This window comes from Eulemur rufifrons, chromosome 24 (assembly GCF_041146395.1).
Source record: "Eulemur rufifrons isolate Redbay chromosome 24, OSU_ERuf_1, whole genome shotgun sequence".
Classification (NCBI taxonomy): domain Eukaryota; kingdom Metazoa; phylum Chordata; class Mammalia; order Primates; family Lemuridae; genus Eulemur; species Eulemur rufifrons.
This window is the reverse complement of record NC_091006.1, coordinates 7,481,755-7,507,328: the sequence shown is the minus strand read 5'-3', so window position 1 is coordinate 7,507,328 and position 25,574 is coordinate 7,481,755. Positions and strand designations below refer to the sequence as shown.

General features: G+C 58.3%; 1 protein-coding gene across 3 annotated transcripts in view; it reads right to left on the bottom strand.

The window, feature by feature from the left end:
* LTBP4 (latent transforming growth factor beta binding protein 4) overlaps positions 1-24,759 on the bottom strand; it is a 30,567-nt gene extending 5,808 nt beyond the window's left edge. The window contains exons 1-26 of one of the 3 annotated variants that reach the window (XM_069456771.1): positions 24,744-24,759; positions 20,250-20,308; positions 19,954-20,108; positions 19,326-19,435; positions 14,313-14,504; positions 13,889-14,136; positions 13,710-13,812; positions 13,239-13,313; positions 13,034-13,156; positions 12,359-12,523; positions 11,262-11,411; positions 10,964-11,131; positions 10,219-10,350; positions 9,996-10,121; positions 9,142-9,267; positions 8,374-8,616; positions 7,796-7,921; positions 7,588-7,707; positions 6,555-6,683; positions 6,238-6,363; positions 5,725-5,847; positions 5,363-5,494; positions 3,634-3,765; positions 3,429-3,554; positions 2,100-2,246; positions 293-559 (exon numbers count right to left, since the gene is read on the bottom strand). In XM_069456771.1, the coding sequence (XP_069312872.1) occupies positions 293-559; positions 2,100-2,246; positions 3,429-3,554; positions 3,634-3,765; positions 5,363-5,494; positions 5,725-5,847; positions 6,238-6,363; positions 6,555-6,683; positions 7,588-7,707; positions 7,796-7,921; positions 8,374-8,616; positions 9,142-9,267; positions 9,996-10,121; positions 10,219-10,350; positions 10,964-11,131; positions 11,262-11,411; positions 12,359-12,523; positions 13,034-13,156; positions 13,239-13,313; positions 13,710-13,812; positions 13,889-14,136; positions 14,313-14,504; positions 19,326-19,435; positions 19,954-20,108; positions 20,250-20,308; positions 24,744-24,759 (3,619 nt within the window). Of the gene's footprint in view, positions 1-292; positions 560-2,099; positions 2,247-3,428; positions 3,555-3,633; positions 3,766-5,362; positions 5,495-5,724; positions 5,848-6,237; positions 6,364-6,554; positions 6,684-7,587; positions 7,708-7,795; positions 7,922-8,373; positions 8,617-9,141; positions 9,268-9,995; positions 10,122-10,218; positions 10,351-10,963; positions 11,132-11,261; positions 11,412-12,358; positions 12,524-13,033; positions 13,157-13,238; positions 13,314-13,709; positions 13,813-13,888; positions 14,137-14,312; positions 14,505-17,863; positions 18,114-19,325; positions 19,436-19,953; positions 20,109-20,249; positions 20,309-22,099; positions 22,255-24,743 lie in introns of those variants that run through there. The other 2 variants (XM_069456770.1, XM_069456772.1) reach the window with 2 other exon arrangements.
* Between the last annotated feature and the right edge of the window lie 815 nt (positions 24,760-25,574).

Genomic DNA, 25,574 nt, shown 5'->3' with positions numbered 1-25,574 from the left:
AAGGCTGAGCCCAGACACAGGAATCCCAGCCCAGCCCGGGGCCCTGGCCCTGGGCCTGCTTGTGCCCACCTTTCTCAGTGCCCCATGCCTGTCCTCAGGCCCTGGGCCTGCTTGTGCCCACCTCTCGGCCTCATGCCCATCTATGTCCACCGTGCCAGCAGCTCCCTCTTGCCCTGGAAGTACCAGTACCTCAATCCCATGTGCAAATGTGTCCCCTTTCCCCATCCCATACCCCATCCGGTATTTCTACCCAAACCCTCAGCCCTGGGTCCACCGAGCAGCCCATGCTCACCTGTCTCGGTGCCTGGGCACTGCTGGATGCGGCAGCCACTGCCCCACCCCTCACCCACAGTGCAGCAGCACTCCTGCCACGTCACATTCCGGGCCAGGATGTTGTCACATGCATCTGGGGCCGCTGTGTCAAAGTAGCATTCCCGGCGCCCGCTACCCACAGGGCCCTGCCTAGGCATGCTGGGCCGGCGGGGCACGGGTGGCGGGGGTGGCCTGGCCGGCAGGCTGGGGCTGGCAGGTGCCTGGGGCTGCGAGCCTGGGAACGTGCCTGGGGAGACAAAGAGCTTTTAGCCCACTGTGGGCTGAGTCCCCACCCTCCCATGTCTTAGTTGGGGAAACTGAGGCCCAGAGGGCAGCAGCCATCAGTGGCAGAACCAGGCTCCACAGCTCTCACCCATCTGTCCTTGTCTCTCTTTCTCCCAATGTCACCTCCTATCGTTTCAGCACCTTCCAATCTCACACTTTCCCATCCTTGCAGCTGCAGCTTGGGGTGGGAGGAGATGGGACTTCCTGGCCTCCTGGAGGCCTCACCTCCCCGGCCCCCACCCCCTCGTCTTCACATCCCAAACAGGCACAAGAGTCTTCATCCCAAAACCTAGGCCTTGTTGTGGACACAGCTTCCCCACACAGGTAGCCCCACAGCTTGTTCCCATGCCCTCTTGGATGTTTCTCCCACTCACCACCCCGCCATGGTCCCTGCCTGGGTCCAGCTCTGTCCTCTCCCCCCTTGGTCCCTGCTCCAGCCTGCCCTGCCCTGCCCCCTAGGCTTCCAGCCTCCAGTGTCACCCTCTTCAATCACCTTCACATAGCAGCCAGAGGGAGGTTTCAGAATTTGATTATATACCTTTCCTACTCAAAGCCTTTCCATGGTGCCACAGTGCCCTGGGAAAAGGCCAACCTCCTGACCACGGTAAGTCAGGGAGCCCTGGCGCCTGCCTCCTTCTCTAACCTCATCTCTCGCCACTCCTTCCTTTGCTCTCTAAATCATGCCATGTTGAGCTTATTTCAGTTCCTCAAACGTGCCAAGTACTCTCTCGCTCTGCCAGGCTTTGCCCTTGCTGTCTCTTCTACTTCTGTGGTCCCCAACCCCTGGGCAGCAGACAGGTGCCAGTCGCTGGCCTATTAGGAATCAGGCCACACAACAGGAGGTTAGTGGTGAAGCAAGGGAAGCTTCATCTGTATTTATAGCTGCTCCCCATTGCTCGCATCACCACATAAGCTCTGCCTCCCCTCCCCTGTCTGTGGGAATATTGCCTTCCACGAAACCGGTCCCTGGTGCCAAAAAAGTTGGGGACCACTGCTCTACCCAGGATGCCCTCCTCACAGAATGCACCTCGCTCATTTCTACTCATCCTACTGCTTTTGGTTCAGACACCCTCTCCTGTAGGAAGCCCTCCCTAACCCCTTCTGAAGCTAGGCCAGCACCTCCTCCAAGACCCCCTGTTGTTCCCTCTGGCTTGTGCTTCTTCCCTCCTAGTCCTGATTTCTCTAGATTGTCACTATCTAGACAATTGGAATGTGAGCCCGAGGACAGAGATCTTTCCTGGTCACTACTGTATCCCTAGTGCCCAGGATAGGGCCTGAGCACAGTGGATGCCCTGTGAACACTGGTTGAAGGAAGGAATCTGGTAGAGTTGCAGCCAGGATCCTGACACAGGCCGGCCACCCATGTTAACCCATGTGTTTTTTGTTGATGCTTAAAACAACAGCATGTCACTGATGGCAGCTGTCCACAGCAGGAATGGTTAGACCACAACATTTGCCTGTAGGGCGGGCCAGCAGCTGTTAAGTAGACACATCAGTCTCACCAGCAGAAGTTCGTGGGGGAACACAGCGGCCAGTCATGGGGTCAAACTCCTCCGGGCTGGTGGGGCAGACACAGAGGAAGGAGCCTTCGACATTTTCACACAGGGCAGCTCCACATACACCCTGCAGTGTTTCACACTCGTTCACATCTGTGAGCAGGAGACACCACGGGAGAGGGAGTCAATGGTTATAAACTTGTGATTCCAAAGATCCAAGTCTGAGCTTTCAAATAGGGTGGGTATATTTAGTAGCCCAGACCCTACCATCTAGTTTTCTTCTGGTGACAAACCCTGAATTTCGCTTGGGAACCCAATGTTCTTCCATTTTCAACCCATGTACTTTGAGTAGACTAAATCTACTACTCTGAGGGGTGGGCACAAGTCCTGGTCATGACCAACCAGATTACTGTATTTCTCTGGTTCAGAGATAGGAAGTGACCATATTGGACCAATCAAAGCCAGGCCTGGGATTTTTGCTAGAAATATTGAAAAAGAACCTCCCTCTTTGGTTCTAGGGTTGCCAAGCTGAGGACGTTAGCCCAGAGGTGCTCGGGCCACATTTGTCACTGTGAAAAGAGAGTCTGCCTGAAACCAAGTCCAACAGAGGAAAGAAGAGTTGAGAGGAGGAGATAGAAATAGCTTTGTTAAAATTCTTGGATCCAGTTAGGCCTGAAATTCAAATATATCCCAGGACTTAACAGTTTTAATTCCCATAAAGAAATAAAGCCAGTTATATTTGTATTTATGAAAACTTAGAGAATGTATAATTAAGATTCATGCACTTCAATGTATGTAAATTGAACCTCAAATGAAAATATCTGTAAACACGGACTGAACTCTGATTAATGATATGCATTCTGAAGAATTTAGGGGGAAGGGCACTGATGTCTGCAATGTACTTTTTTAAATCTGCCCCAAAAAGTAGATGGATTAACAGATAAGTATGCGAGGAAATAAGTAAAAAGAAAATGACACTAGTATAATCAAGATCACGGTTATGCAGGTGCTCATTCTATAATTCTTTCAGTTTGCTATGTTTAGGAATTTTCCTCATAAAATGTCAGGAAAAAATAATGTTTATGTACACTTAAGATTAGTGTACTTTATACATTCTATGCATTTTTTAAAGCACGCACACAAAAATAAAACCAGAATAAGGTTTCCGTCACTTGCCACTAGGATAGCTTTGACTGATATAGAGAAGATCTTATGTTCCAAGGTCTAAATTGCACAACCCTGAAGTTCACATTTGTTCAGAGGTATGGAGAGGGGCAGGGCCTAACCAACCACTCCCCCACGACCCTGTCCCAACCATTCCCTGGAGCCTCGTACCCACGCAGTGACGCCCGTCCCGTGCCCCCTCGTAGCCCTGGTCACAGAGGCACTGGAAGGAGCCGGGCAGGTTCTGGCACACAGCATGGGCGCCACAGAAGGACCGGTTCCGGCATTCGTCCACATCTGCAACCACCAGACAGTCAGGCCATTTCTGGACCTTCTACCACCTCCACATCTCACCCGCTGCCTGATGGACACCCACCCTGGCATCCGCCCCCTGGCGTGGGCTGATAGCCAGGGTCACAGGCAGGCGTGCAGCGGTAGGAGCCGGGGGTGTTCTCACAGCGCTGGGCGCCACAGATCTCAGGGCCATACTCTTGGCACTCATCCACGTCTGCAGGAGAGCGAGGGAGGGAAGGAAGGGAAGGGAATCAAGGCCTGGATTCGCAGATTCCTAACGCCACTTGCAGTCCCATTGACTGGACTAAGAAGTCTCTAAGAATCTGGTATTCTAGGAGCCTGAGCTTTTACAGATCAACAAGTGTTGATAACTCTTATGTCCTCACTGCCATTTCTCAAATAGCCCAAACGTGGTCCTACCACAGGGCCTTTGCACTTGCAGTTCCTTCTGCCAGGAACACTGCCCTCAGCTACCTGCATGGCTCCCTCCTCCCTTCACTCAGGTGTCTAGGTAAAGCCCTCCTAGCACTCTTCCCCCCACCGCCCTGTCATCTCTGTCCATTTATCCTGCTTTATTTTCCTTCTTAAACCTGACAATGTATTATATCCACGTATCTCTTGGTATACCAATATCGCCTCCCTAGAACACAAACTCCACAACGGCAGGGATTTGTGTCTGTTTTATTCCTTACTATATCCCCAGGGCATAGAACAGTGCCTGACACATAGTAGGGGCCTAAAAATTATTTGTTGAATAAATCTTGAATTTAGTTAGATAGTTATTGTCTGCCTCCTCCCCCTAGAATGTTAACTCCATGAGCACAGGGGTTTTGTGTGACTCATTTCCTATCACACCCTCAGTGTCTGGTGCACAGTAGGTGCTTAATGAATTCCTGTGGAACTATCGAATGAGGTCTCATGAAACCGGACTTCCATGAGTCAGAGGTCTAGCAATCAGAGAGTCAAAGGCAGCCCACTGTTGTTTCATGTGTTCCATAAAATGCCCACCCACACACCATTCCTATCCTTGCCCCCCAAATATATATATATATACTGTATGTAAGATTAGGCCAGCCTCCTGCCTCAGTCAGCCCCTGCTGGAGCCTGGCAGGGGAAGGAGGAAATGGGGGAGGTGGAGGGCAGGTCTATAGGAGCTGAGATGGGAGGTGGGGGGCCTAGAAATTCCGAAGGGCTGGAGGAGTCTGACCAATGGGAAAGGACAGTCTGGAGAGATAACTCCAGGACACAGCTTCAACTGGCAGGAGCCAACTCTTGGGGAATTTCACAGTGGAAATTTTGCACTGGGAAAGGATGGGGCCCTGGCAGCCAGGATTGAGCCTCCCTGGAGAGGCAGCAGGAAATAGATAAGTAGCGGAGGCTGGGGAGAGGGCTCGTCCAAACTTCTTCTAGGAAGAGAAGGGGCCTAAAAAGGGAGTTTTAATCCATAGGCCGAGTGGAAAGGCCGGGGCCTGAGTTTCACTGTGTCTTTTGCGGGTGTCTGGTCTACAGTGCAGACTGGGCTCAGGCTGCAGAGGGGGCATGGCTGCTTCTGCAAGCGGGGCTTGGACAGATTCCTGGTAGAAGTGTTTCTCCCCCTACCCGCACCCCGCGCCTCCACAGGAAAGTACAAGCCAGAGTGGTGGCTTATTCCCACCACATAGATACCGTGAGAGGGGAAAGGGTGCGTTAGTTGGGGGCCCCTTCCCTTCCTCCAAGTCTGTGAGGCAGGGCGCTCCTCTTTGGTCCGCAAGGGAGCAGACTCTAGCAACCCCATGTAAAAGCTGGCAGAGCGGGGCGGGGAGTAGTCTTACCGTCACAGGTGCCCTCGGGGCCCGCATGGTAGCCGGGATCGCAGTCCGGGACACAGCGATAGGAGCCGGGGGAATTCTCACAGCGCTGGGACCCGCACAGGGCCGGGCCCTGCTCGCGACATTCGTCCACGTCTGCGGAGGGAGGAAGGGCGGTCAGATGGGGAAGCAGGGGAGGGGGGCAAGGTAGGAGAGGCAAAGAGGGGAGGGGAGAGGCAGAAGGGGGGGCAGAGGAAGCAGAGGAGGTCAAGAGAGGGGGCTGGGACAGTAGGGGGAGGAAGCAGAGGAAAGGCCGAGGTGGGAGGAAAATGGGGGAGACAGGGAGTCCGAAGGGGGAGGTGTCGGACCCGGACGGGGCCTCTCACCGAGGCAGGAGGCGAGGTCTGGGCCGGCGCGGTGTCCCGGAGGACAGATGCACTCGAAGGAGCCGTCGGTGTTGGTACAGATGCCGCTCTGGCAAAGGTCCTCCTCGCTGCACTCGTCCACGTCTGCAAGACAGGGTGTCCGAACGCGGGGCCCACCTCCCCTTCTGCTTAGCGCTCCAGGCCACACCCCTCCACGCCTCCCCGCCCTCCTGGCTCGCGGGCCTTTCACGTCTCCGGCAACCTGCCTTAGGCCACGCCCCCTGCAAGCCCCACCCCCGGGGTGTGGGACGGCTCCTTGCCAATCACGGCCCAACCGTCCAGACTCCGCCCTTTCCCCGCCACACCCCGCCCCTCCCTAGTCGCCGCCTTGAGACTCCTGCGAGCCGTGTCCCCGGAACACTTGGAGACCCCAGCCAAAAATGCGTTTTTCCCCTTCTGCCCTCTTCTCCTTGTCCCGGCCTTTCCTGCCACAAGCCCCCCCTTTCCGGGCCCAGGCCCGGCGTGGGTACGAACCGAGGCAAGAGGCTCCGCGGGGTCCGGGCCGGTAGCCGGGGGCACAAGTACAGGCAAAGGAGCCGTCCGTGTTTAAGCACTCGCCGTGAGGAAAGCAAAACTCGCCCTCCAGGCACTCGTTCACGTCTAGGGTACGCGAGAGATCGGGCGGGGTCACCCGACCCTCCCTCCAAGACAAAGCGGTAACCCCGCCCTCAAGCCGCACCCCTGAGAGCGGGTCCCGAGGCTTCTCCCGCAGCGCTTTAGTCCAGCTTCCACCTGTCCAGCATGCTTTGCCCAGGAACCCAGGCCCTCTGGCCGGTCCTCACGCTGCCCACCTGCGCAGGGTCCGGGCCGACCCGACGGCGCGCGGTAGCCTGGCGCGCAGCTGCAGCGGAAGGAGCCTTCGGTGTTAGTGCAGTGGCCGTGAGGACCACAGGGGGCACCGGAACTGCATTCGTCCACATCTATGGGAGCAGGGGTTTCAAGAAGGGGTCCAGGCTAAGGACACATTGGTCGAATCCCCTTGAAGAAGGGGGTCTGGAGGAGTGGTGGGAAGTGTCTTAAGTTGGGGACGGGGTGAGGGCTCCATGGCAGAGGTGGGTAGGGCAGACTTAGGTTCCCTTGTTCTTGGGACCATAGCTGGGAGTCCTGTAGGTCTGGGTTTCCAGGAACTCTCTGTGCCAGGATCCTGGGGACAGGGGAAGGGACTCAGGATTGGAACAGGCACCAGAAATTAACCAGGGTAAGGAATTAATCAAGTGTTGTAAACCAGAATTATTGGATGGGATTCTGCTGAAGCAGAATGGGTTAGAGTCAGTGACTGGAATCTGAGACCAATCAGGGTCAGAGGCTGCAGTTAGGGTCAAGAATTTGCCTCAAGTCAGGGGTCAGGATCAGGGATCACAAACCCAATCAGGTCCCAGGAAAGGGATTCTGAGATGGGGCCGGGGTGGTGAAAGAGACAGGACCAAGAGGCACACAGAGTCAGGGCTGTGGTCAGGGTTATAGTGAAGGGTTATGATTAGGGTCAAATGTCACAGTCAAATTCAGGGGTACACATTCAGGGCCAGGGGATAGTCAGGGTCAGGAGGCCACAGTTGCTGTTAGGGATGTGGGCAGGGGTTATTAGCAAGGGTCAAATGTCACAGTCCAGTGGAGTGTCAGGGTTACAGAGTCAGGAGTCACATTCAGGGTCAAGAGTTGTGGTTCAGGTGAGGGGTTGCAGTCTGGGTCAGAAGTCCATAGTCTAGTGGGGAGTCACAGTTAGACTCTAGGGGTTGTGGTCAGGTAAAAGGATTGAGGTCCAAGGGGTTATAGGCCAGGTCATAGTTGTCCAGGTCAAGGATCACAGCCAGGGCCTAGTCTCACCAGTACATCTGCCACGGTGCAGGTGGTGGCCAGCAGGACAGGCCCTGCACTGGAAGGAGCCAGGTGAGTTCACACATTCCTGCCCAGGACATGCCAGGTGGTTCTCACACTCATCCACATCTGGGAGGCAGGGGAGAGGGTGGCCTTGAAGGAGCGGCCCAACGCCCCCCTCACCCATCCACAGTCCTCCCTCCCTTTCCGGCCTCACCCTCGCACTCGGAGCCAGCGATGTTGGGTTGGAAGCCCGTGGGGCAGACACACTGGAAGCTGCCTTCTGTGTTCTCACACCGGCCATAGGCGCAGGGTGGGGGGCTACGGGCACACTCGTCCACATCTGGGGAAGAGGGGACCAGTCGGGCTGAGGACCCATCCCCATTGCCCACCAACTGCCCCAACATTCCAGTCCTGAGCCAGCCTCCTGGACCTTTCCCAGGCTGCTCTCCACTCCAGGTAGAAAAATTCCTTTCCTGTGTCCTTATTCAGTGTTCCCTCCAGCTGCTAGAGGAGGCTGAGACACCACCTCCTCCAGGTTGCCTTCCCTGCCTCAGTTGACCCTCCTCAGAGTTCCCACCAGCACAAGAAGGAGAAATGAGGAGCACTGTCTTATTGTAGAGAAAGGGGAGAAGACTCTGGAGTGAGAGTGAGACCCTTGCCACCCTCTCAGTACCCCCCCGCCCAGCCTCCATCACTGAGCCCCATCGCTCTGTCTCTCTGCCCCCCAATAGTGTCTCTCTCCAGTCCCCACAGCAAACGGTGGTGAAGTGGGGTTGGACTCAGCACTCTCACCTTGGCAGGGGGCCCCTGGCCCTCGGGAGTGGAAGCCAGCAGGGCAGGCGCAGTGATAGGAGCCAGCCGTGTTGTCACAGCGGCCTGGCCCGCAGGGCGGTGGCTCCTGGGCACACTCATCCACATCCTCTTCACACGCCGAGCCCCGGAAGCCAGCCGGGCAAACACAGCGGAAAGAGCCGGGCAGGTTCTCACAGACTCCGCGGCCGCAGAGGCCCGGGCTCTGGGTGCACTCGTCCACATCTGCTCGGGGCAAGGAGCAAGGGGTCCTTTATGACCCCTCATGCTCCACGCTGCCTCCCTCACCTCCATCGCTTTGACTTTCCACCCTACATCATTCTGCCACCCTGTCCCCATCACTCTGCTCAACATCCTCCCCCACTCTGCGTCTTGTCTCCATCCTGTCCTCTTGCAACCACCATCCGTCCCCACTGAGCTGCCTGGATCGCTCCTAAAACTCTGCTTCTCTAGTCCGCATGAGTCGGCCTCCTTCTCCCCAGTTCTCCATAAATCTCCCCCTTCCCCGTCACTGACATCGCCAGCTCTGCACTCTGCTGCCCCATCCTCCGTGACTCAGCCTTTCTCTTTCCCTCCCTTGGCTTCTCCATCCACAGGTCACTATCCCTACAGCCATCAGGCCACACGTCTGGCTCTCAGAACCTGGCCTCTGTCTCCCATCAATCAGGCTGTCTTTGCCCCATTGCTCCGTCTCTCCAACCCTCATCACTGCTGCTCTACCCTTCCCCGCGGCCCCTCCCAGTCCCTCACCCTGGCAGCCGGCTCCGTGCGAGGCAGCCTGGTACCCGGCAGGGCACACGCACAGGAAGCTGCCTGGCGTGTTCTCACAGCGCCCGAGGTCACACGGCGGCGGCACGCGGTGGCATTCGTCCACGTCTGTGGGCACAAACCAGGCGGCTGGGACTGGGGCAGACAATCCCCGGAGGAGTCCCCCGGGGAGACCGGGGTAGGGGGAAGGACAGGGCGGGACCAAGCCTGGGTTGGAGCCTGGTGGGGGCGGGGACCAGAGGCAGTAGGCGGGGCTCGGAATGGGTAGGCTTAAGGCAGACGCGGGGCTCGAGCAAGGAGGGCAGGGCAAGAGTTGCGGACCTGGCCAAGACAGAGGCGGAGAGGGGCACTATGAGAGGGGGCAAACTGGGGAAGGCAGGGCCTGGGTAGGGCAAGGGCGGGAACGGAAGCTTTGGGACCCGAGGAAAGGGAAGGCAGGAGCGGGGCTACAGAAGGAAGGAGCACTTGGGGATGGGGCTCTGGTGTGGCAGGGTTGGAACTAAGGGTCGTGGTCAGGAGATTGGTTGCTGCAGTTTGTGGGACAGGGGCGGGAACTGGCCCGGGATAGGGAAGGGGCGGGGCCAATAGGGGCGGGGCGGGGTCGCAGGGGAGGCGGGGCAATAGTAGAGTCAGACAAGGGCCAGTTTGGGGGCCGAGCAGGGGTGGGGATGCAGGGAGGGCGGGAGCTGGTCGGGGCGGGAAGAGGCCGGGGAGCGGGGCCAGCGCAGGGCAGGGCAGTAGTAGGGCCAGACCCGCCTGGGGAAGCGACGGAGGGTGGGAGCGAGACCCAGACAGGGGTACGTAGGGCCTGGACCCGGGTGGGGCAGATTTCTCACCCAGGCACTCCGTAGCCCTCGGGCTGGCTCGGAAGCCCAGGCCACACACGCAGCGGAAGCTGCCTGGTGTGTTCTCGCAGCGTCCGGGAGCGCAGGGCGGGGGCACGCGGCGACATTCATCCACGTCTGAGGGCACGGAGGGGGCAGGTCACGAGGTGAAGGGACAGAGCACCGACCCCTCCCCCACCGCCCTGCCTCCATCCACTCCCTCCACCCTGCTCACCGGTACAGCGGGTGCCCTGGGGGCTGAGCCTAAAGCCGGAGTCGCAAGCGCAGGTGTAGCCACCGGGCCGGGGTATGCAGCGTCCTGGGCCGCAGACCTGGGGATTGCGCTGACACATGCCCGAGGAAGGACCTGGGGGGTCCAGTCAGCCAGGTTCCCCCACCTCTGAATCCTCTGTCCCTTTCATCCCAGTACAATCCCCTCAGGTCCCGTGCCTAAAACACCTTCACCGATGTCCTTTCCCCCAGCCCGGTCTTCTACCTTTGACCCCCATCTCCTTTACCATGGAACGTTCTCATCAGATCCTCTGCCTGAATCCTCCCATGATACCACCCTAAGGTCTCCATCTTTGAATATTTAGCTCTCCAACCCTCTGCCTGAGACACGTTCTAACGTACTGTCCACCCTGAAAAACAATTATTTATCTAACATTAACTGAGCACTTACTTTGTGTCAGATACTTCTGATGAATCTCGTGTAAGGCTCACAATCATCCCCATTTTACGGGTGAGAAAACTCAGTCTCAGAGAGATTAAGTGACTTGCTCAACTGACAGAATTTGAGCTCAGTTCCAACTCCAGCTGTTGATTTAACTACAGCTCAACCCTTCAAAATCTCATCTCTTCCCATCCATTCCTTAATTCCTCTGTCTGTGACATCCCCATTTATTCTCTTCTTGTAGTCTCTTCCCCCAGAACCCTGCCTGGAATTCCCCCATCAATACCATCAGTTCTCGCTGTCGCACCTGATTCAGGGATCTCAGGACCAGTCCAGGCAGGGATGCTGGGAAAGGGAAGCTCAGAGCCTGGCCGTGGCTCAGGCCGGGGCTCAGGCCGTGGCTCGGGCCGGGGCTCAGGCCGTGGCTCGGGCCGGGGCTCAGGCCGGGGCTGCAGGCGATGGGTGGGCAGAAAGCCTGGGGAGGAAGAGGTATCAGCGAGTGGAGACCTAGATTTGGGCGTCCCTGCTCCTTTCTGGGATCCCTTCCCTATGGGGCTGGGGCAGCAACTTGAAGATGACACCCCCTCCTCCAGGAGCCAGCTCACCTGTGGATGGCTGAGAGGTGGCTGGTAGTGTGCGTGGCTGGCTGAGAGACACTCGGGGTGGCTCCTGGCCCAGGGGTCTAGTGTTGTAGCGGAGGTCGGAGGCTGAGTAGTGGTAGCCAGGGCCAGCTGGGCAGATCTCCCTAAAACCCTCTGGGAATAGGAAAGGGAGAGGGGCAGACAGAGGGCAAGAGAGCAGGAGGAAATGAGTGGGTGGGACATGGCGAGTATTGACACTGGCTGTGGCTGGGGGCAGGGCTCGGCCTGAAAGTATGTGAGGGGTTTGGGTTGGATGCTGGGATGGGATGGTGTCCTGGCCAAAGGACAGGACATCTCAGAAGATAAAGGTGGGGCCAATGGCGTTTTTCCCCATTTGGGATGGTGGCAGGGACAGGGGTTGAGGGCAAGGTCTGGTTTGGGGTCTACAGGGACTGAGTTGGAGGCCAAGAAATAGCTCCATTGTGGGGTTTAGTTTTAGCAGAAGCTAGAATGCCAGGGAGGTGTCTCAGGGAGAGGCATGTCTGGGGTGGCCCTTAAGGGGGAAGCCCAAACTGAGGGCAGCATCTGAGAAGTTGGGGACTTGGTCAAAGTTCAGGGATGGGATAGGCGCAGTGGCTCACGCCTGTAATCCTAACACTTTGGGAAGCCAATTCGTGAGGATTGCTTTAGCTCAAGAGTTCAAGACCAACCTGAGCAAGAGCAAGATCCCATCTCTACAAAAAATAGAAAAACTTAGCCAGGTGTTGTGGTGCACACCTGTAGTCCCAGCTGCTCTGGAGGCTGAGGCAGGAGGATCGCTTCAGCTGAGAAGTTTGAGGTTGCAGTGAGCAATGATGACACCACTGCACTCTAGCTGGGGCAACAGAGCAAGACTCTGTCTCAAAAAAAAAGTTTGGGGACAGGGCTGGGCAGGCAGCATATCTCAGGGGCTAGCATTGATGCTTAGGAGACAAAAGCTAACAGGATGGAGGTGGAGACTTGGGAGGAATCCACTGTGAGGCCAGCTCATCTTGGAGGCTGGGGTAGCGACCAAGGGCCCAGCCTGGTTTGAGGGCAGGACCGTGTTGCCTCTAGGGACAGGTGTGGCAACAGGCGCTCACCTGAGCCGAAGGGTGGGCAGAGCTGGCAGCCACGGCCCCAGGCCTTGCCCACGCGGCTGCAGCAGCAGATCTGTTTGGTGATGTTGCGCAGAATGGGCAGCGAGCAACCGCCGTCGCGGAGCACGCGGAAGCAGGGCCCCTTTGCCTCGGAGATCACGTGTTGGGCTAGTGGAGGCGGAGGAAATTCTTCAGGGCAGGGTTGGGAGTGCCGCGGAACTGAGGCATCTGGGAGGTAGGGGAATTCCCACGGAGGATTTGGGGGGGGTGTGAGGGGCTTTTGGGACAGGTCTGAGAAGGTCTGAAGGAGAACTGAGAGCTCTGGAGGTCAGAGAAAGGTTTGAGGCCTGAGTGGTGAATAGGAGAATCTGAGAAGGATATCAGGATATGAAGAAGGTTGTGTGGTCGAGAGGGATGAATGGATTTGGGGGTCTAGGAGTCTGAAACGATCTGGATCCAAAAGGTTTGAGGGGTTCTTGGAGGATCTGAAGATGGTCCAGGGTGTATGAGATTCTGAAAAGTTCTGAAAGGGGTCTAAGACTGACTGAGGTGGGCCTGGGACTCTGGGAAGATCTGGGGGTCTGAGGGTATTAAAGGCCTGGGGATGCTCTGGGATGTGGTCTCAGGGCAGGGAAGGGCAGGCGTGGGACTCAGCCTCAGCCCCTCCTGGCGGCTCACAGATGCAGCTGCTGCGGGATGAGTCGAGCAGGAAGCCATCAGGGCACACGCACGTGTACCCGCCACGCGTGTTTGCACACTCCCCGTGCTGGCAGCGCCCGGCTGTCGCGCACTCATCCACATCTGCAAGGGTTGGAGAGTCAGGGACCTGATCCCTGCAAGTCCCGCCCCAGAGCCAAGCCCTTCCCACCCTGCCCCATCTCACCTTCACAGGACCCATTAACCCTCTCAAAGCCTGTTGGACAAGGTCCATTTGGGGCGCCCACTCGTTCGGAGTTCCCTGTGGAGAGGGGAGAGGAGTGGGCTAGGGACGGATGGGCAGGGAGAGAATGGAGTGGGCAGGGACGAAAATGGGCCTGGAGGAACTAAAAGATGTTGGGTGCAGTTTGAGTGCAGGATCAGCTTTAGGTTGGCGGTCTGAGAAGCCAATGTAGGGGGCTCCAGAAGTGCACGGATAGGGCCAAGGTACAAAGTTGGGGTGAGAACAGAGTGGCCAAAGTCAGAAAATGGGGTGGATGGTCCCAGAACGATATGGACAGATCTGGAAATGATCTCCACAACGGAATGGGCGTAACTAGAACTTGTGAACCGGGTTTATCTACGGGCAGAGTAGGAGAAGCGGTGACGTTCCCACCCGCTCCAGCTCCCAGCACTCTGGGGACGTCCTCGCGCTTACCCGCGTGTTCCGAGCACGACTGACAGTCGTGAACGCCCCAGGCCACACCAGCTCCTCGGCAGCAGACGTCCTGCGTCCGGAGCCCTGGCAGCGGGGACGCACACTGTGGAGAAGTGCTGGGTGAGCGCGCCCCCGCGCGGTGGCACGCTCTGGGCCCCTCCCCACCTGCCTCCTCTCACTTCGCCTCCGCGCAGCTCCCGAAAGCAGTAACCGAAGCCAGAGGCGTCCGAGTAGCCGTCCTCGCGCGGCGCGCTCTGTGCCAACACCGTGTAGGGCGCCGCCGCCTCCGCCCGCGCCGCCGCCTCCGCCCGCGCCACCGCCTCGGCATCAGCCTCCTCCCAAGGGCCGGACACGCGCTCCACCTGGTGCACCACCACCGACGCCTCCTGCGGGTGCTCCACGTGGACACTCACCATAGATGCCACGCCTGGCGGGAGGCAGGCCGGGCAAAGGGATGTCTACACGGGTCATTACGGACTGGGACTAGAAATGGGGGGAAGCAAGCTGGGGAAGGGTACTTGGCAAGGCGGGAAGGTTGAGGGTTAGGGGAACGGTAAGATGGTTGACAGAGGTCGGAGGGGACTCTGGCTACAGTTTCCTCACCGTGCTCGTCGTCGCGGTGGTTGGCCAGTGGCATAGTATACACCGAACGAGTGAGGCCTGGCATGGCCGGGGCCGGGGGCCGGGCGCCTGAGGAATGCAACTGGCAGAACTTGCCAGCGAAGTCCGGGGGACAGAGACAGCGGTCAGGCTTCACACACACACCGCCGTTGTGACAGATCAAGGGACACAGGACTGGGGGGAGAGCGAGGACACTCAGGGTCGGCACCACTCCTGGCAGGTGCCCCTGGGGCCAGCGCATCCAAGGCAGCTCAGTCCCTGGGCCCTCAAGGGGTCATTCATTTCTAAATCGCTCCGCCCTTAAGCTGTCGGTGGCCCTGCCCCAACTCTGGCCATCTGCGTCGGCCGGGTCCAGTCGTTCTGCTGTCCGAGGTACAGCCCCGCCCACTGAGTCGGCTCGCCACGCCCTCGGGCTCTGTATCCACTTTCTTGTCACCTGCTCTCCCTTCTGAGTCTCGCAGATCTCGCTCTTTGACTGAGTCCACAGCGTCCCAGCCCCGCCCAGACAGTACTGACCCGTTCCATTGGGTCAGCCCCGCTCACCCTAGCTGTGCCTTAGAATTGAGCCCCGCCCATTCCGTCGCCTGGCTGGGTCCTTTGCTCTTCCAGCCCCTCTGGCCCTGCGCGGGTCCCTTCCGTTGACTCAAACATGTAGCCACTCCCTGGCACACAGCCCCTTCCCAAGTCTGTCTCCTTAGCGTTTTATACCCGCCCATACTCCCCCTGGCATGACCCACAACGTTTCTGCTCGCACACCGGCTACGTGCCCCCTTCTAGCCCCACCCACACCACCTTCTACCCGCAGGATCCTAAACGCTGCCCATCAAGCCTAACCTGCTGCTTTGGGCCCCGCCCACCTCCCTTTCCTCACTCTGATTTGCTCCGGCTCACTTACTCACGCCCCTCCCACCACGCCTCCGGGCAATCTGGGTGCCCTAGCCCCGCCCACCGCGCTGTGTCTCCGCCCACCTCCTCTCTGGCATGGACTCCAACGTCCTAGCTCTGCCTTCCCGCCTCGGGTAGCACCCGGGCGGGGCCGCGAGCGGGAACGCGCTTCCTCTCCACTCTGCGCGCCCTCGCTGGGCCCCTGGCCACCTCTGGGCGGGGCAGTGCCAGCTGTGCGGCGGGGTAAACAAAGACAGGGGTGCGGCGGGGGCAGGGCGGCGGCTCCGCATTCCGGACCCTTGGGGAGCCTCGGGACCGCTGAGCCAAAGGAGGCCGGACTGTCCTGCGAGGGCACCCCCTCCCTCTCTCCCCTGGGGCTGCAGAGAACAGCTGGAGACAGCTGTGCGGAGGGGAGGGAGGGGGCTAGCGGCCAGGCCATCCAAGGAGGCGCGTGTGGGATTTTGAGCCACAGCTGTAGAGAGGAAAGCACAGGGAAGCCACCTCAATTTAGAAGGGTAAGGGGTTACTGGAGTCCTGGGGGAAGATCAGCTAGAAGACAGTACTCTGGGGTGCAAAGACTCCAGGTTTCTGGAATGGAGAGGAAGCCCAGCTCAGAGGAAACGGAGGTGCCCTTTCAGCAGGAGTCTCTCAAGTCCTTTTGGGAAGAGTTACCTAAAAAGCAGGAATCCAGTGCCTTCTAGGGGATGACCAGTTTGAGAATACTGAGAACATGGTTTATATGGAGAAGTGGAATTCCTGGAAATCCCCAGCACATAAGAGCCTCAATTGGCTGGGACCCTAAGATACTGGGAAACCCCTTCCCCTTTCAGCTAAGGAATTAGGTGCTCAAGTCTTTTGATTCATGGATGCCTGCCGGGACCACAGTGTTTGAGGTCCTCTTGGGAAAATCAGCTTACCAAGACCAACTCTGGGTTCTCTGTAGATGGGATCAGAAGTTCCTAGGGAGGAGGTCAGCTGCAAGAGCAGGATTTGGAGATACAGGAATCAAGAATCTCTGGTGGGACTGGGGCAGGCTCAGTTGGAAATATAAGAAGATGGGAGCTTTTGTGGGAAGAGAATTGAGCTGGGGAGGGGAGTTATCACTGTAAATGTTTGTAATCTGGGGTTTCTCCTGGAAGTGGGGAGAGGTAGCTGAAGGACAATACCACAGAGTTCTCTGGTGAGGGGCACAGTTTGTGGGGATGGAAGAGAATGAGAGGGAACTTCGCTGGAGGAGCTAGTCTCTGGAGTCTGTTGACAGGGGTGGGAAGGGGGTTTAGGGTCTGGGGGCAGAGACACTGGGCTCCTCCAGGTAGGAGAGTCAGGCCAGGGCTCCAGGGTGTTCTAATGGGGATCCTCAATTGAACACTGGGACCTAAGAGAGACCTAGAATTAAGATTCCAAAATGGGAAGGGTCTCTGATGGGGGGAGGGGCGTGGGAAGGCAGCCACATCTGGGGGCATTTCCCAGCCTCCAGGGGCATTTCTCTGCCTTCTCTTGGCCTGAATGCAGGCCCCCAGCCCAGATCCCTGAGGGTGCTCACACCCAGGTTGGCCCCTGGATGGGCACAGCCAACTCCCCACCCCACACCTCTGGAGGGAGGGGGGAGCTGAGGGCATCGGGGTCTTGCTGAGGTCAGCCCCCCTTCACATGCCCCCTACTTGCACCCCCAGGGGCTTGGCACCCGCCTGGGCACCGCGCCTTGGCTGGGCGGGGAGAGAGTGAAGGAAGGAGAGAGGAAGGGGAGGAGAGAGGGAGTGGCAGCGGGCGGGGGCTCAGGCGGGAGATGAGCTCACGCCGGCCGGGGCTGGGCTGGCTGGGGGCCAGGCTGGGCGAGTTCTCCGCGCCAGGGGCCCCCACTCCCCACTCCGGAGGGTTTTCGAGGTAGGCGGTGGATGGAGGCTCCGACCCCAGAGAGCCTGTCCACTTCTGCACCCTGGGACAACAGGTGGCGGGCCCTCCCCACCTCACCTGAACCCCCAGGGCTCCCCATCTCTAGGAATGCCTGATGCATACTCTTCTCCGGTCCCCTCCACCCCCAGGGGGCGCCCCTTCCCCTAGGCCTCTTATCTGGATTTCTCTCGCACGTGGAACCCTTGCAACTCAGGTCCTGCCGAGACATTCCCCCCACCCCCTTCTCTGGGCCCTTTCCCTCTTAGCTTTCCGGATCAACTTTCTTCATCCCATTCCCCTCTACCCTCCTTCTCACAGGCAGTTCCATACCGAACTCTCCCAATCCCTTCCACCCAAAGATACAGAAACTGAGACATCCCGCGGGCGGCCCTGAAACTCTCCTTTGGTCTCTGGGGACTCTTTAGAGTTTCAGAATTCCGGCCCCCTTCCCAAAGCCTCCCAGGCCCCTCAATTCTGAAATCCTCATTTTGACTCAAAGTCATGAGAGCCGGCCCCAGTCTCGCTCACCTGGGACACCACAGGTCCCTGAGAACCCTCATTGCTTGCAAAATGGGGACCCTCAGGATCCAACCCCCAAATTTGGGACCCCCTTCCTTAAATGCCCCTGGAATCCCCCAGCACTGCTGCACAGGGGAATCTGGGCTTCCTCTCCCTGGGGGGCTGGCTCCTCCATCCCCAGGGATCCTCATCCCCCCCTGGGAATCCCTCCCTCGGGACCACCACCCCGCACTCACAGGCGCGGAAGCCGGGTCCCCCCGGGGCCGCCCCGCCGGGCGCGCCGCTGTCCACGCTGGTGGCGTTGCGGGGCGCGCAGGTCGGGGTACAGCGGGAGCCGGTCGGCCCATGGATGCAGCGCAGGCCGCACACGGCCGGGGTGAAGCGCACGCGGAGACGCTCTCGGGGCTGGCCCAGTCCGGGCTGCGGCCCGAGCTGCGCCAGCAGCACCAATAGCGACACCCAGAGCAGCCGCACGCCGCCCGCCATGGCTGCAGCGCCGTGCTCCGCCGCGCCGCCGCCCCAGCCCGCCCGAGGGGCCCGGCCGCGCCCGCCCGCCCGCGGGGGAGGGCGGCCGCGCCCCCGCTCAGGCCCCCCCTCCCCACCACTCCCTCCCCGGCGGCCGCGCGGGGGCGCGTGGGGCTGGGCGCTCAGCCAGAGGCGAGCAGGCTGGGCGCTAGACTCGCAGGGGGGAGGGGGGCGCCCCCTCTGCCCCCACCCGCGCACCAACAAGTGGATGGGGCTCGCAGGGGAGCGGCGGGGAAGGGAACAGGTGGGGGCGGGCGGGTTTCCCCCTAGACAGGGCTGAATCCATGAAGAGGAAATCCATAAAGAGTAGTGGGGGCCGCCTTTGGGGAGACAGCTAAAGGCCGATCCTCTTCTGCCCGAAGCAGAGAGAAAAGGTCTGCACCTAGACAGGGGGTTATCATGGCACATCTGGGCAGCCAAGTGGCACGTGGGGGGGGGGGGGCCGGAGAAGGGTCGGTGCACCTGGGCACATAAAGGAACTGGGGGTCTGGATCCTGGGTAGGAGGGGGGTGGGGGATGAGGGAGGGAAGCACATTTGAAGTTGCAGCCACATCTGACCAGGACCCCCACACCTGGTAAAGAAGTCACAATGGGTAACGGGAAGCGGTGGGCTGAGGCTGTGGGCGGGGGTCCTAACATCTGGCCCAAGGCTCACATCTGGAAGGCTTTAGAGAGGAGGGGACACATCTGGGCTGAAAGCTACAGCAAGAGGGGGACTTTGAGGGTGGTTAAGACAAGGGGTGTTCTAATCTGGAGGAGAGTTGGAGTGGGAGGAGGACAGGGGGTGGGTCCGGGAAGCAGGGGCAGGCCTTTGGCCCTCACCCGCCCCTCAATCTTGGGCACTCGGTGCCCAGGCAGGCGCCAACCCGCACAATCGCTTTTGTTGTCTGGGCTGGTTCAGCACCCCCCTTTTTGGCCGAGGGGAGCTGGGACGCCTGGCTTCCCGGCCCCACCCCTGCGGGTCAGCTCCTTTGGCCTGAGTCTGGTCCTGTCCTGGGCTCACCTCTCGCTGCCGGATTCTGGGGTCCCTAGAGGGGGCTGCATCCTAGGGGGGAGATTGAGCTACAATGGGGGGGGGAGCGGGTAGACGGCGGCTGGACCGTGGGAACCAGACGGCTTTATCTGGCCCAGAACCCCCCTTGCCACTGGCGGAGGAAAGGCGGATGTTTTTACCTCGGGCCTGGCCAGCGAAGGCGCGCTGTGGGGGCCTCCTTTTCAGCTGTGCCCGGCCCCCAGGCCCGCGGGGCCGCCGTCGCTTCAGCAGAGCTCGGGCCTCTTGCAGCCTGGATGGGAGGGGGCAGAGAAGTGGCTGTCACAGCGCTTAAGCTGCCCCCTCCCCAAGAGGCTCCCACACCAGGAAAAGGTCTCCCAATAGTGGCTCTGCCCCCTCCCCCCACATCCATTTAGGGGACCGGGCCTTGAGTGTTTAGCGGATTGGGATTGGAGAGAAACAGAGACAAAGACCTTGGAAGAAACAGAGATGGGGGGTGGTGGAGAGAGAGAGGAAGAAGAGGAGGAAGAGAGAAGAGAGAGTTAGATACAGAGACAGGCAGTGGGACAGAGGTAGGGGGAGAGAGAGACAGACAGAGAGGTGAGAAAAACAGAAAGAGAGATAAGACTGAGATAGAAAAAACCAAATACGGAATGACAGAGAGATAGAGACTGAAAAACGTAGGGACTGAGATAGGGAAAGAGGAAATAGAAACAGATACAGGCAGAGAGAGAGCGCGATGAGGGGAAATGGTGAAAAAGCTGGGAGTTCCGGAGGGAGGATCTGGCAGGGGAGGGATCGCACACTCACGTCAGTGGCTGCCAGTTGAGGGACACCTGTCTCTTCCTCACACTGGGGCTGGGGCTGGGGACTGGAGGCCCTGGGGTCGAGCACCGCTGGGGGCCTGCGCACTTCTGGGGCTGGCAGCTTCGGACCCTGCAGGAGGCTTCGGAGACAGCCAGGGACTAAGTGGGGAAGGAGGGGACTGAGTCCCTCTCTACCAAACCCTCTCTGCAGCTGGGATGAGGGTTGGGGAAGGGAGTCCCCAGCCCCTCTCCTCCTACCCTCCTTTGCCCCCTACTCATACTCCACCAGGAACAACCCACCTCGGATGCAGCGGCTCCTCCTAGGTGTCTGGCCTGGGCCGCAGCGACAAGCAGCAACGCTATAAATAGGGGGGTGGAAGTCACTCAGGCCCTTAGCGCCCCGCAACTCCCCAAAGGAGGGCAGTGAGGGGAGAGGAAACCAAGACGAGGCTCGAGGAAGCTCAAAATAGATGTGTGACTAACTTGAGGCACTTCTCTCCGTGCTTCAGTTTCTCCATCTGCACAAAGGGAGGCGAGTCGGCTGACTTTCGAAGGCTGAGGGCCACCGCAAACTGACTTGTATTTGTCTTATGAAGTGGTTTTGGCGGTAAGATTTTATTGCAAAATAAATGATTTTAAAGTCTTTTAAAAAAATGATTGTTTTAAAAAAGAAGCAAGATTTTTAAGCGCATTTCTAAGGCCAGACTGTTTGCGAATCTAGAACCCCGCCCCTCCCGCTCGTCCGGGACTCAACTGCCGTCCTCAGCCTTGCCGGCAGGTGGCGCCACTTTCCCAGACCTCAGCAGCTGGGGAGGGAGGTCTCCCCTTTGACTGTGGGTCCAGCAGGGTGCTGAGGTGGAGGGGGATACAGTCCAGGACTGAGAATCCCAAGGCCTGAGTTCTAGCTCGTTCTTGCCCTTCCGCGATGTGTGTCCTGGAGCCAGCGTCTCCTGGTCTTTGGGCCTCAGTTTCCCGACTGAGCAGAATGAAGGTGTAGTTGTTGGAGGCATGTCTGGGCCCAGAGGGTCTCAGTGGCGGAGCCTCCAGCTCCAGCGCAAGTGCGTCGCAATCAAGGGGCCCCCCAGACAAGTCCATTATACTCAGGCTAAGGGGGAGGGCGAGAGACGCAGGCGCGCGCTCAAGCCCCGAGAGAAAAGCGATGGGGAACACCGAGAGGGGGACATCCAGCACGTGGGCCCCCTCCAGACTGGTGGGGCCCAGTGGGGGACGAAGCCACCCGGGGAGAGCCTCCTGGACCCCCAATCCTGCCGTCTTCCCTCCTGCCTTTTCTCCAGGTTAACCCCTTCCCGGCCCCGCCCCCGTGGCGGCTCGGGTTACTAAACGCATTCCCAGAGACCGAGGCGGGAGCGGAGCCCGGGGCCTTTGTAACGGAGCGCTGGGCCACCGGGCTGGGGGCGGGGGATACTGGGCAGACTGTGTCCTTCGATCTCGTCACCCGAAAACAGGAGGGATGGCTGTAACCCCCAAATCTGTACGAAATCCTGGATCTCTCGCCGCGAAATCACTGGTACCTCATTCAACCTGGAGTCCTCTAATTGCAGGAAACCAGAGCATCCCCAACCCTCCCGAAACCTGAAGACTCCCCCTCCATACACACACGATCTCCACCAGCCCCTCCGCCATCGCCCAAGAGTCCACGTCTTCCTATCAGAAAATCCAACGGTCCCTTTTAGTTAATCCAGTGCCCCCCAAACCTAGAAAACCAGGACATCTCAACTCCCACATATAGTCTCTCCAGAGTCTCCCAATGCCTTTCCTCCTTAAGCACCCCAAGAAACGTGGGGAGCTCCATTCTAGCTCGAGGGCCCCACCCATCTCTATTATTCTAGGAGAACTCATAGTGTCACCCCATGTAGGGATCTTTCCCCGAATAAATCCCAAGAGTCCTTGGAGACTTAACCATCTCCACCACAATGGAGGGGACTCCTTCTCCTAAAAATCTCAGTACTCCCCGATTCTAACCCCTGCAGAATAGGGCCCCTAATAAATCCAAGGACCCTGGCCTTTCGATCCCCACATCAAAGCAGTGGGTTCGTAGTCCCCTAAATGCGAAAGTCCTGGTCCTCCAGGACCAACAGATGTATTGGGTGGAGGGGGCACAAGGAAGACGGGGCCGCACGGAGGCTTACCTGGCCGGGCGGCCGGGGACCACCGAGACCCCGACTGCCGGGCTGCGGTTGGGACTGGCGCTAGCGGCGGAGGCGGCGGTGGCGGCAGCTGCAAGGAGCGGCAGCAGCAGCACCAGCAGGAGGGGGCGGCGGCCCCTGGGGCCAGGCCGCCGCATCGTGTCGGGCGCCGAGTCCCGCTCCGGGCGGGCGGCGTGTCCAGCGGGTCCAGCTCGGCGCGGCCCCGCCCCCCGCCCCCGCCCGAGGCCGACTCACTTTCTCCACTGTCCCCGCCGCGCGCTGCGAACTTCCCGCCAATCAGAGCCCTGCGCCTGCAGAACCCGCCGCGCGGCCAATCGGGAGGTAGTAGGGGAGGGGCTGGGGGACAGGTGCGGGGACGAGAGCGCCGGGCCTCGACTTCTCCAAGCCGGAGGGGAAGTCAGATCAGGAGTCGGAGACTGACTCACGGAACCCTCTTGTGAAGCAGAGGCCCCAATGTGGGGGTACTTACAAATGCGAGGGATGCGGTGGCGGTTGCAGGGTCTCCTAAGCTGGACTCTCTCTCGCAGGCCTCATCCCTCCGCTAACAGTTCTGGGAGAATTCGGTCAGAATTTAGCTCCCTCGCGGATGTAGACGCTGGAAGTCCCCATGGGTGCCCACCTTCCACGAGAGAGACTGAAGATTCTGGGGATGGAGAGCTAATCCTACACTAGGCCCCAGGTCCCGCCCGTCTGAGCGTCCTAACTTCACACTAGACCTTCCCAAAGGATGTGGCCCTTCTCGAAGCTCTGTGCTTCAGAGGTTCCAGCCTCACGCATCTGCAAAAGCTTGTTCCTCAGAAGCTCTGCCCCTGGCTCACAGACTCCGCTCCCAAGGAGATCCTGGCTCTGCCCCCTCCTGCATCCCTCTTTACTCCCAGGGTGCCAGACCCCCTTCCCTGCCTGAATCTTTAAAGGCTCCCAAGAACAGCCTCCCACCACCAGAACTGCAGACTTTCTCCTTCGAGAGTTCTAGTCCTCTCCTTGACTAAGAATCTCCACCATTAGGAGCCCCAAGCCACCGGGGGCCTTAAACCCCATCCACACCCCCTTCAGTGGGTTCTGGGCTCCAAGCCCTGCTTAAACACAGCCTTCATATAAGTACTGCGAACTAACCGATTGCGCTACTGGAGCTCCGTCAAACGCAGCCTTCAAACTCAGAGTCTCAAGCCCAGCTCCTTCCCTTCATTATAAATTCAAGGCCACACCCTCTTTTCTCTGAATTACGAACTCTGCCTCTCCTCTCCCCAAAGCTCCGCCCCCGAGCTTCAGACTCCGCCCCCTAGGCTCCCTTCTAGCCTCTGAGACTCAGGCCACACTCTTTCCCACAGAGAATTGGGAGGCAGCACCACACTTGAGATGTCAAGCCCCGCCCCTTTCGTGTTTGCCCTGCTTCTGGAGTCCAGGGTCCATCTCACATAGCAGTTTGATTCTTAAGGTTTCCAGTTTTGTAGCGTTAGCCCCGCCCCCTAGTGGATCCCAGGGTCCACCCACACAGGGTACTAGGCCACATGCCGTCACTGCAAGGCCCACCCCGACCAAGAACAGCAACTGATCCAGCTTCACCCCATCCCCCACTCCTGCTCCCTCTTCCAGTGGACGGTGTGCAGGATAGAGGAGGAACCCCTTCATCCCTCTTAGGGTGACGCACTCAGCCACACTCGCACCATTACTGCCACCTACAGCAACCCATACCTCCATCCCACACTGACACCTAGACCTTCAGGTCCACCATCGTCCAGGGACACACAGCCCCTGGAGCAGTAACGATGGCATGAACCACTCCATTCACTGGCATTCATTGGCTGTGCCAGCGCAATGATGGAGTGCCCAGCTCTGCCCACTCAATGTCCCTGTCTCTGTGTCCCTGTCTTTGTATGGCCCCCAAGATCCCTGCTCACATGGCCCTAAGGGATAACATGTCTTTGACCATTCCTCCCCCCCTTCCTACCCTGAGGCTGGAGCATTTGCTGGGGGCGCTGCCGAAATTTCTTCCTTCTGCCTGAGATCCAGGGCATCTTCAATGCTGGTTGCTAGGCAACAGCCTCTGGCTCACCACTGCAACTTCCGGTGTTGGCTTCCCCTCCCCCCAGATTTTGGAGTCCCCAGCTCCCAACCCCTTCCTATCAGTGTCACTATGTCCAGGGTCGTGTCTGTGTTACCCCTTGAAGCCTAATCTGATTTCAACCCTTCAGAATCCTTCAGAGTTCTAGACCCCTGGCAGTCCAGAAGTTTTCTCCCCACCCCACCATGCATGCACACACACACACACACACACAAAGTGTTATCCCCAGTATGGAAAAAAAAAATCCCACTCTTCAGTGTTCTAGATTTGCTGACATTCCAGATCTCTTTCTCTCCTATTTCTAGAATTATCAGCATTCCAGATACACAAGTGTTCTGTGTTCTGGATTCCCAGGCATGGAAAAAATGACCTCGATATTCTAGATCTGTGAGCATTACAAAACACTACTATATTCTAGATTTCCTGACATTCCAACCCATCCTCCCACATTCTAGAATTTCTAACATTCAAATATCATGCAGCATTCTGAATATCCTGAAAAAAAATTGTCTAGAGTTTGAGATTCACAGTCATTCTGGAACACCCAGGTTCAGAATCACTCACCTTTTAGGTCTCCCATTTGTGCTCCAGATTCCCAGATAACAAAGACCACCCCCTGCCATTATGTATTTCTTGGAATGCAAACAAACCTCCTAGTGTCCTAAAAGGGTTAACAGTCTCTAGAATATCTCCCATTCTCTAGATTTCTTAGTAATCCAGATCCTTTCTACATCTTATACTTCTCAGTATTCTAAATATCTGGCACGCAAAATATTCCTACTGGTGGAGATTCACAGGTATGACCTCTCCTTGACCTTCCCCTCTTCTAGAAATCAGTGACTTTCCAGGTCCTTTTGTGAGTGACTTCTACAGTTTGGATTCTCTGTTATGCAGGGGAGAACCCTAACATCGTTAATCCATTAGCACTCCAGAGTATCCCTGTATTCTAGATTTCCTAACATTCTAGACCCCTCTCCACGATGTTTCAGAAGCTCTAGCATTCCAGAAACTCTGGAATTCTAGAAGCAGCATATTCTAATATCCTTTGTTCCCAGTCTGGCCCACTTCCTCTTTGTCGGCCCAAGGAAAAGATGCAGAAAACCTCCCTGAAGAAGTGCCACATGAACAGGTATTATTTGGGGGGGGGGGACGGAAATCCCAAGGAAATCAGGCTGGGGAGAGCCAAACCTGTCCCACACACCCTCTCTGGTGTGGACAGGAAAGGGGTAAGGAACTGCACAGCCTGGAATGCAGGGTGAGGTATTTGCAGTAGTGAGGTTTGGGGTACAAACATAAAGGTCAACGTCCATGTTTCTGCCTACCATAGCCTTTTAACCGTGCGTGGGGTAACCGTGTCCTGATTCTCCTTTCAGGAGCTCCTCCTCCTCTCTACCC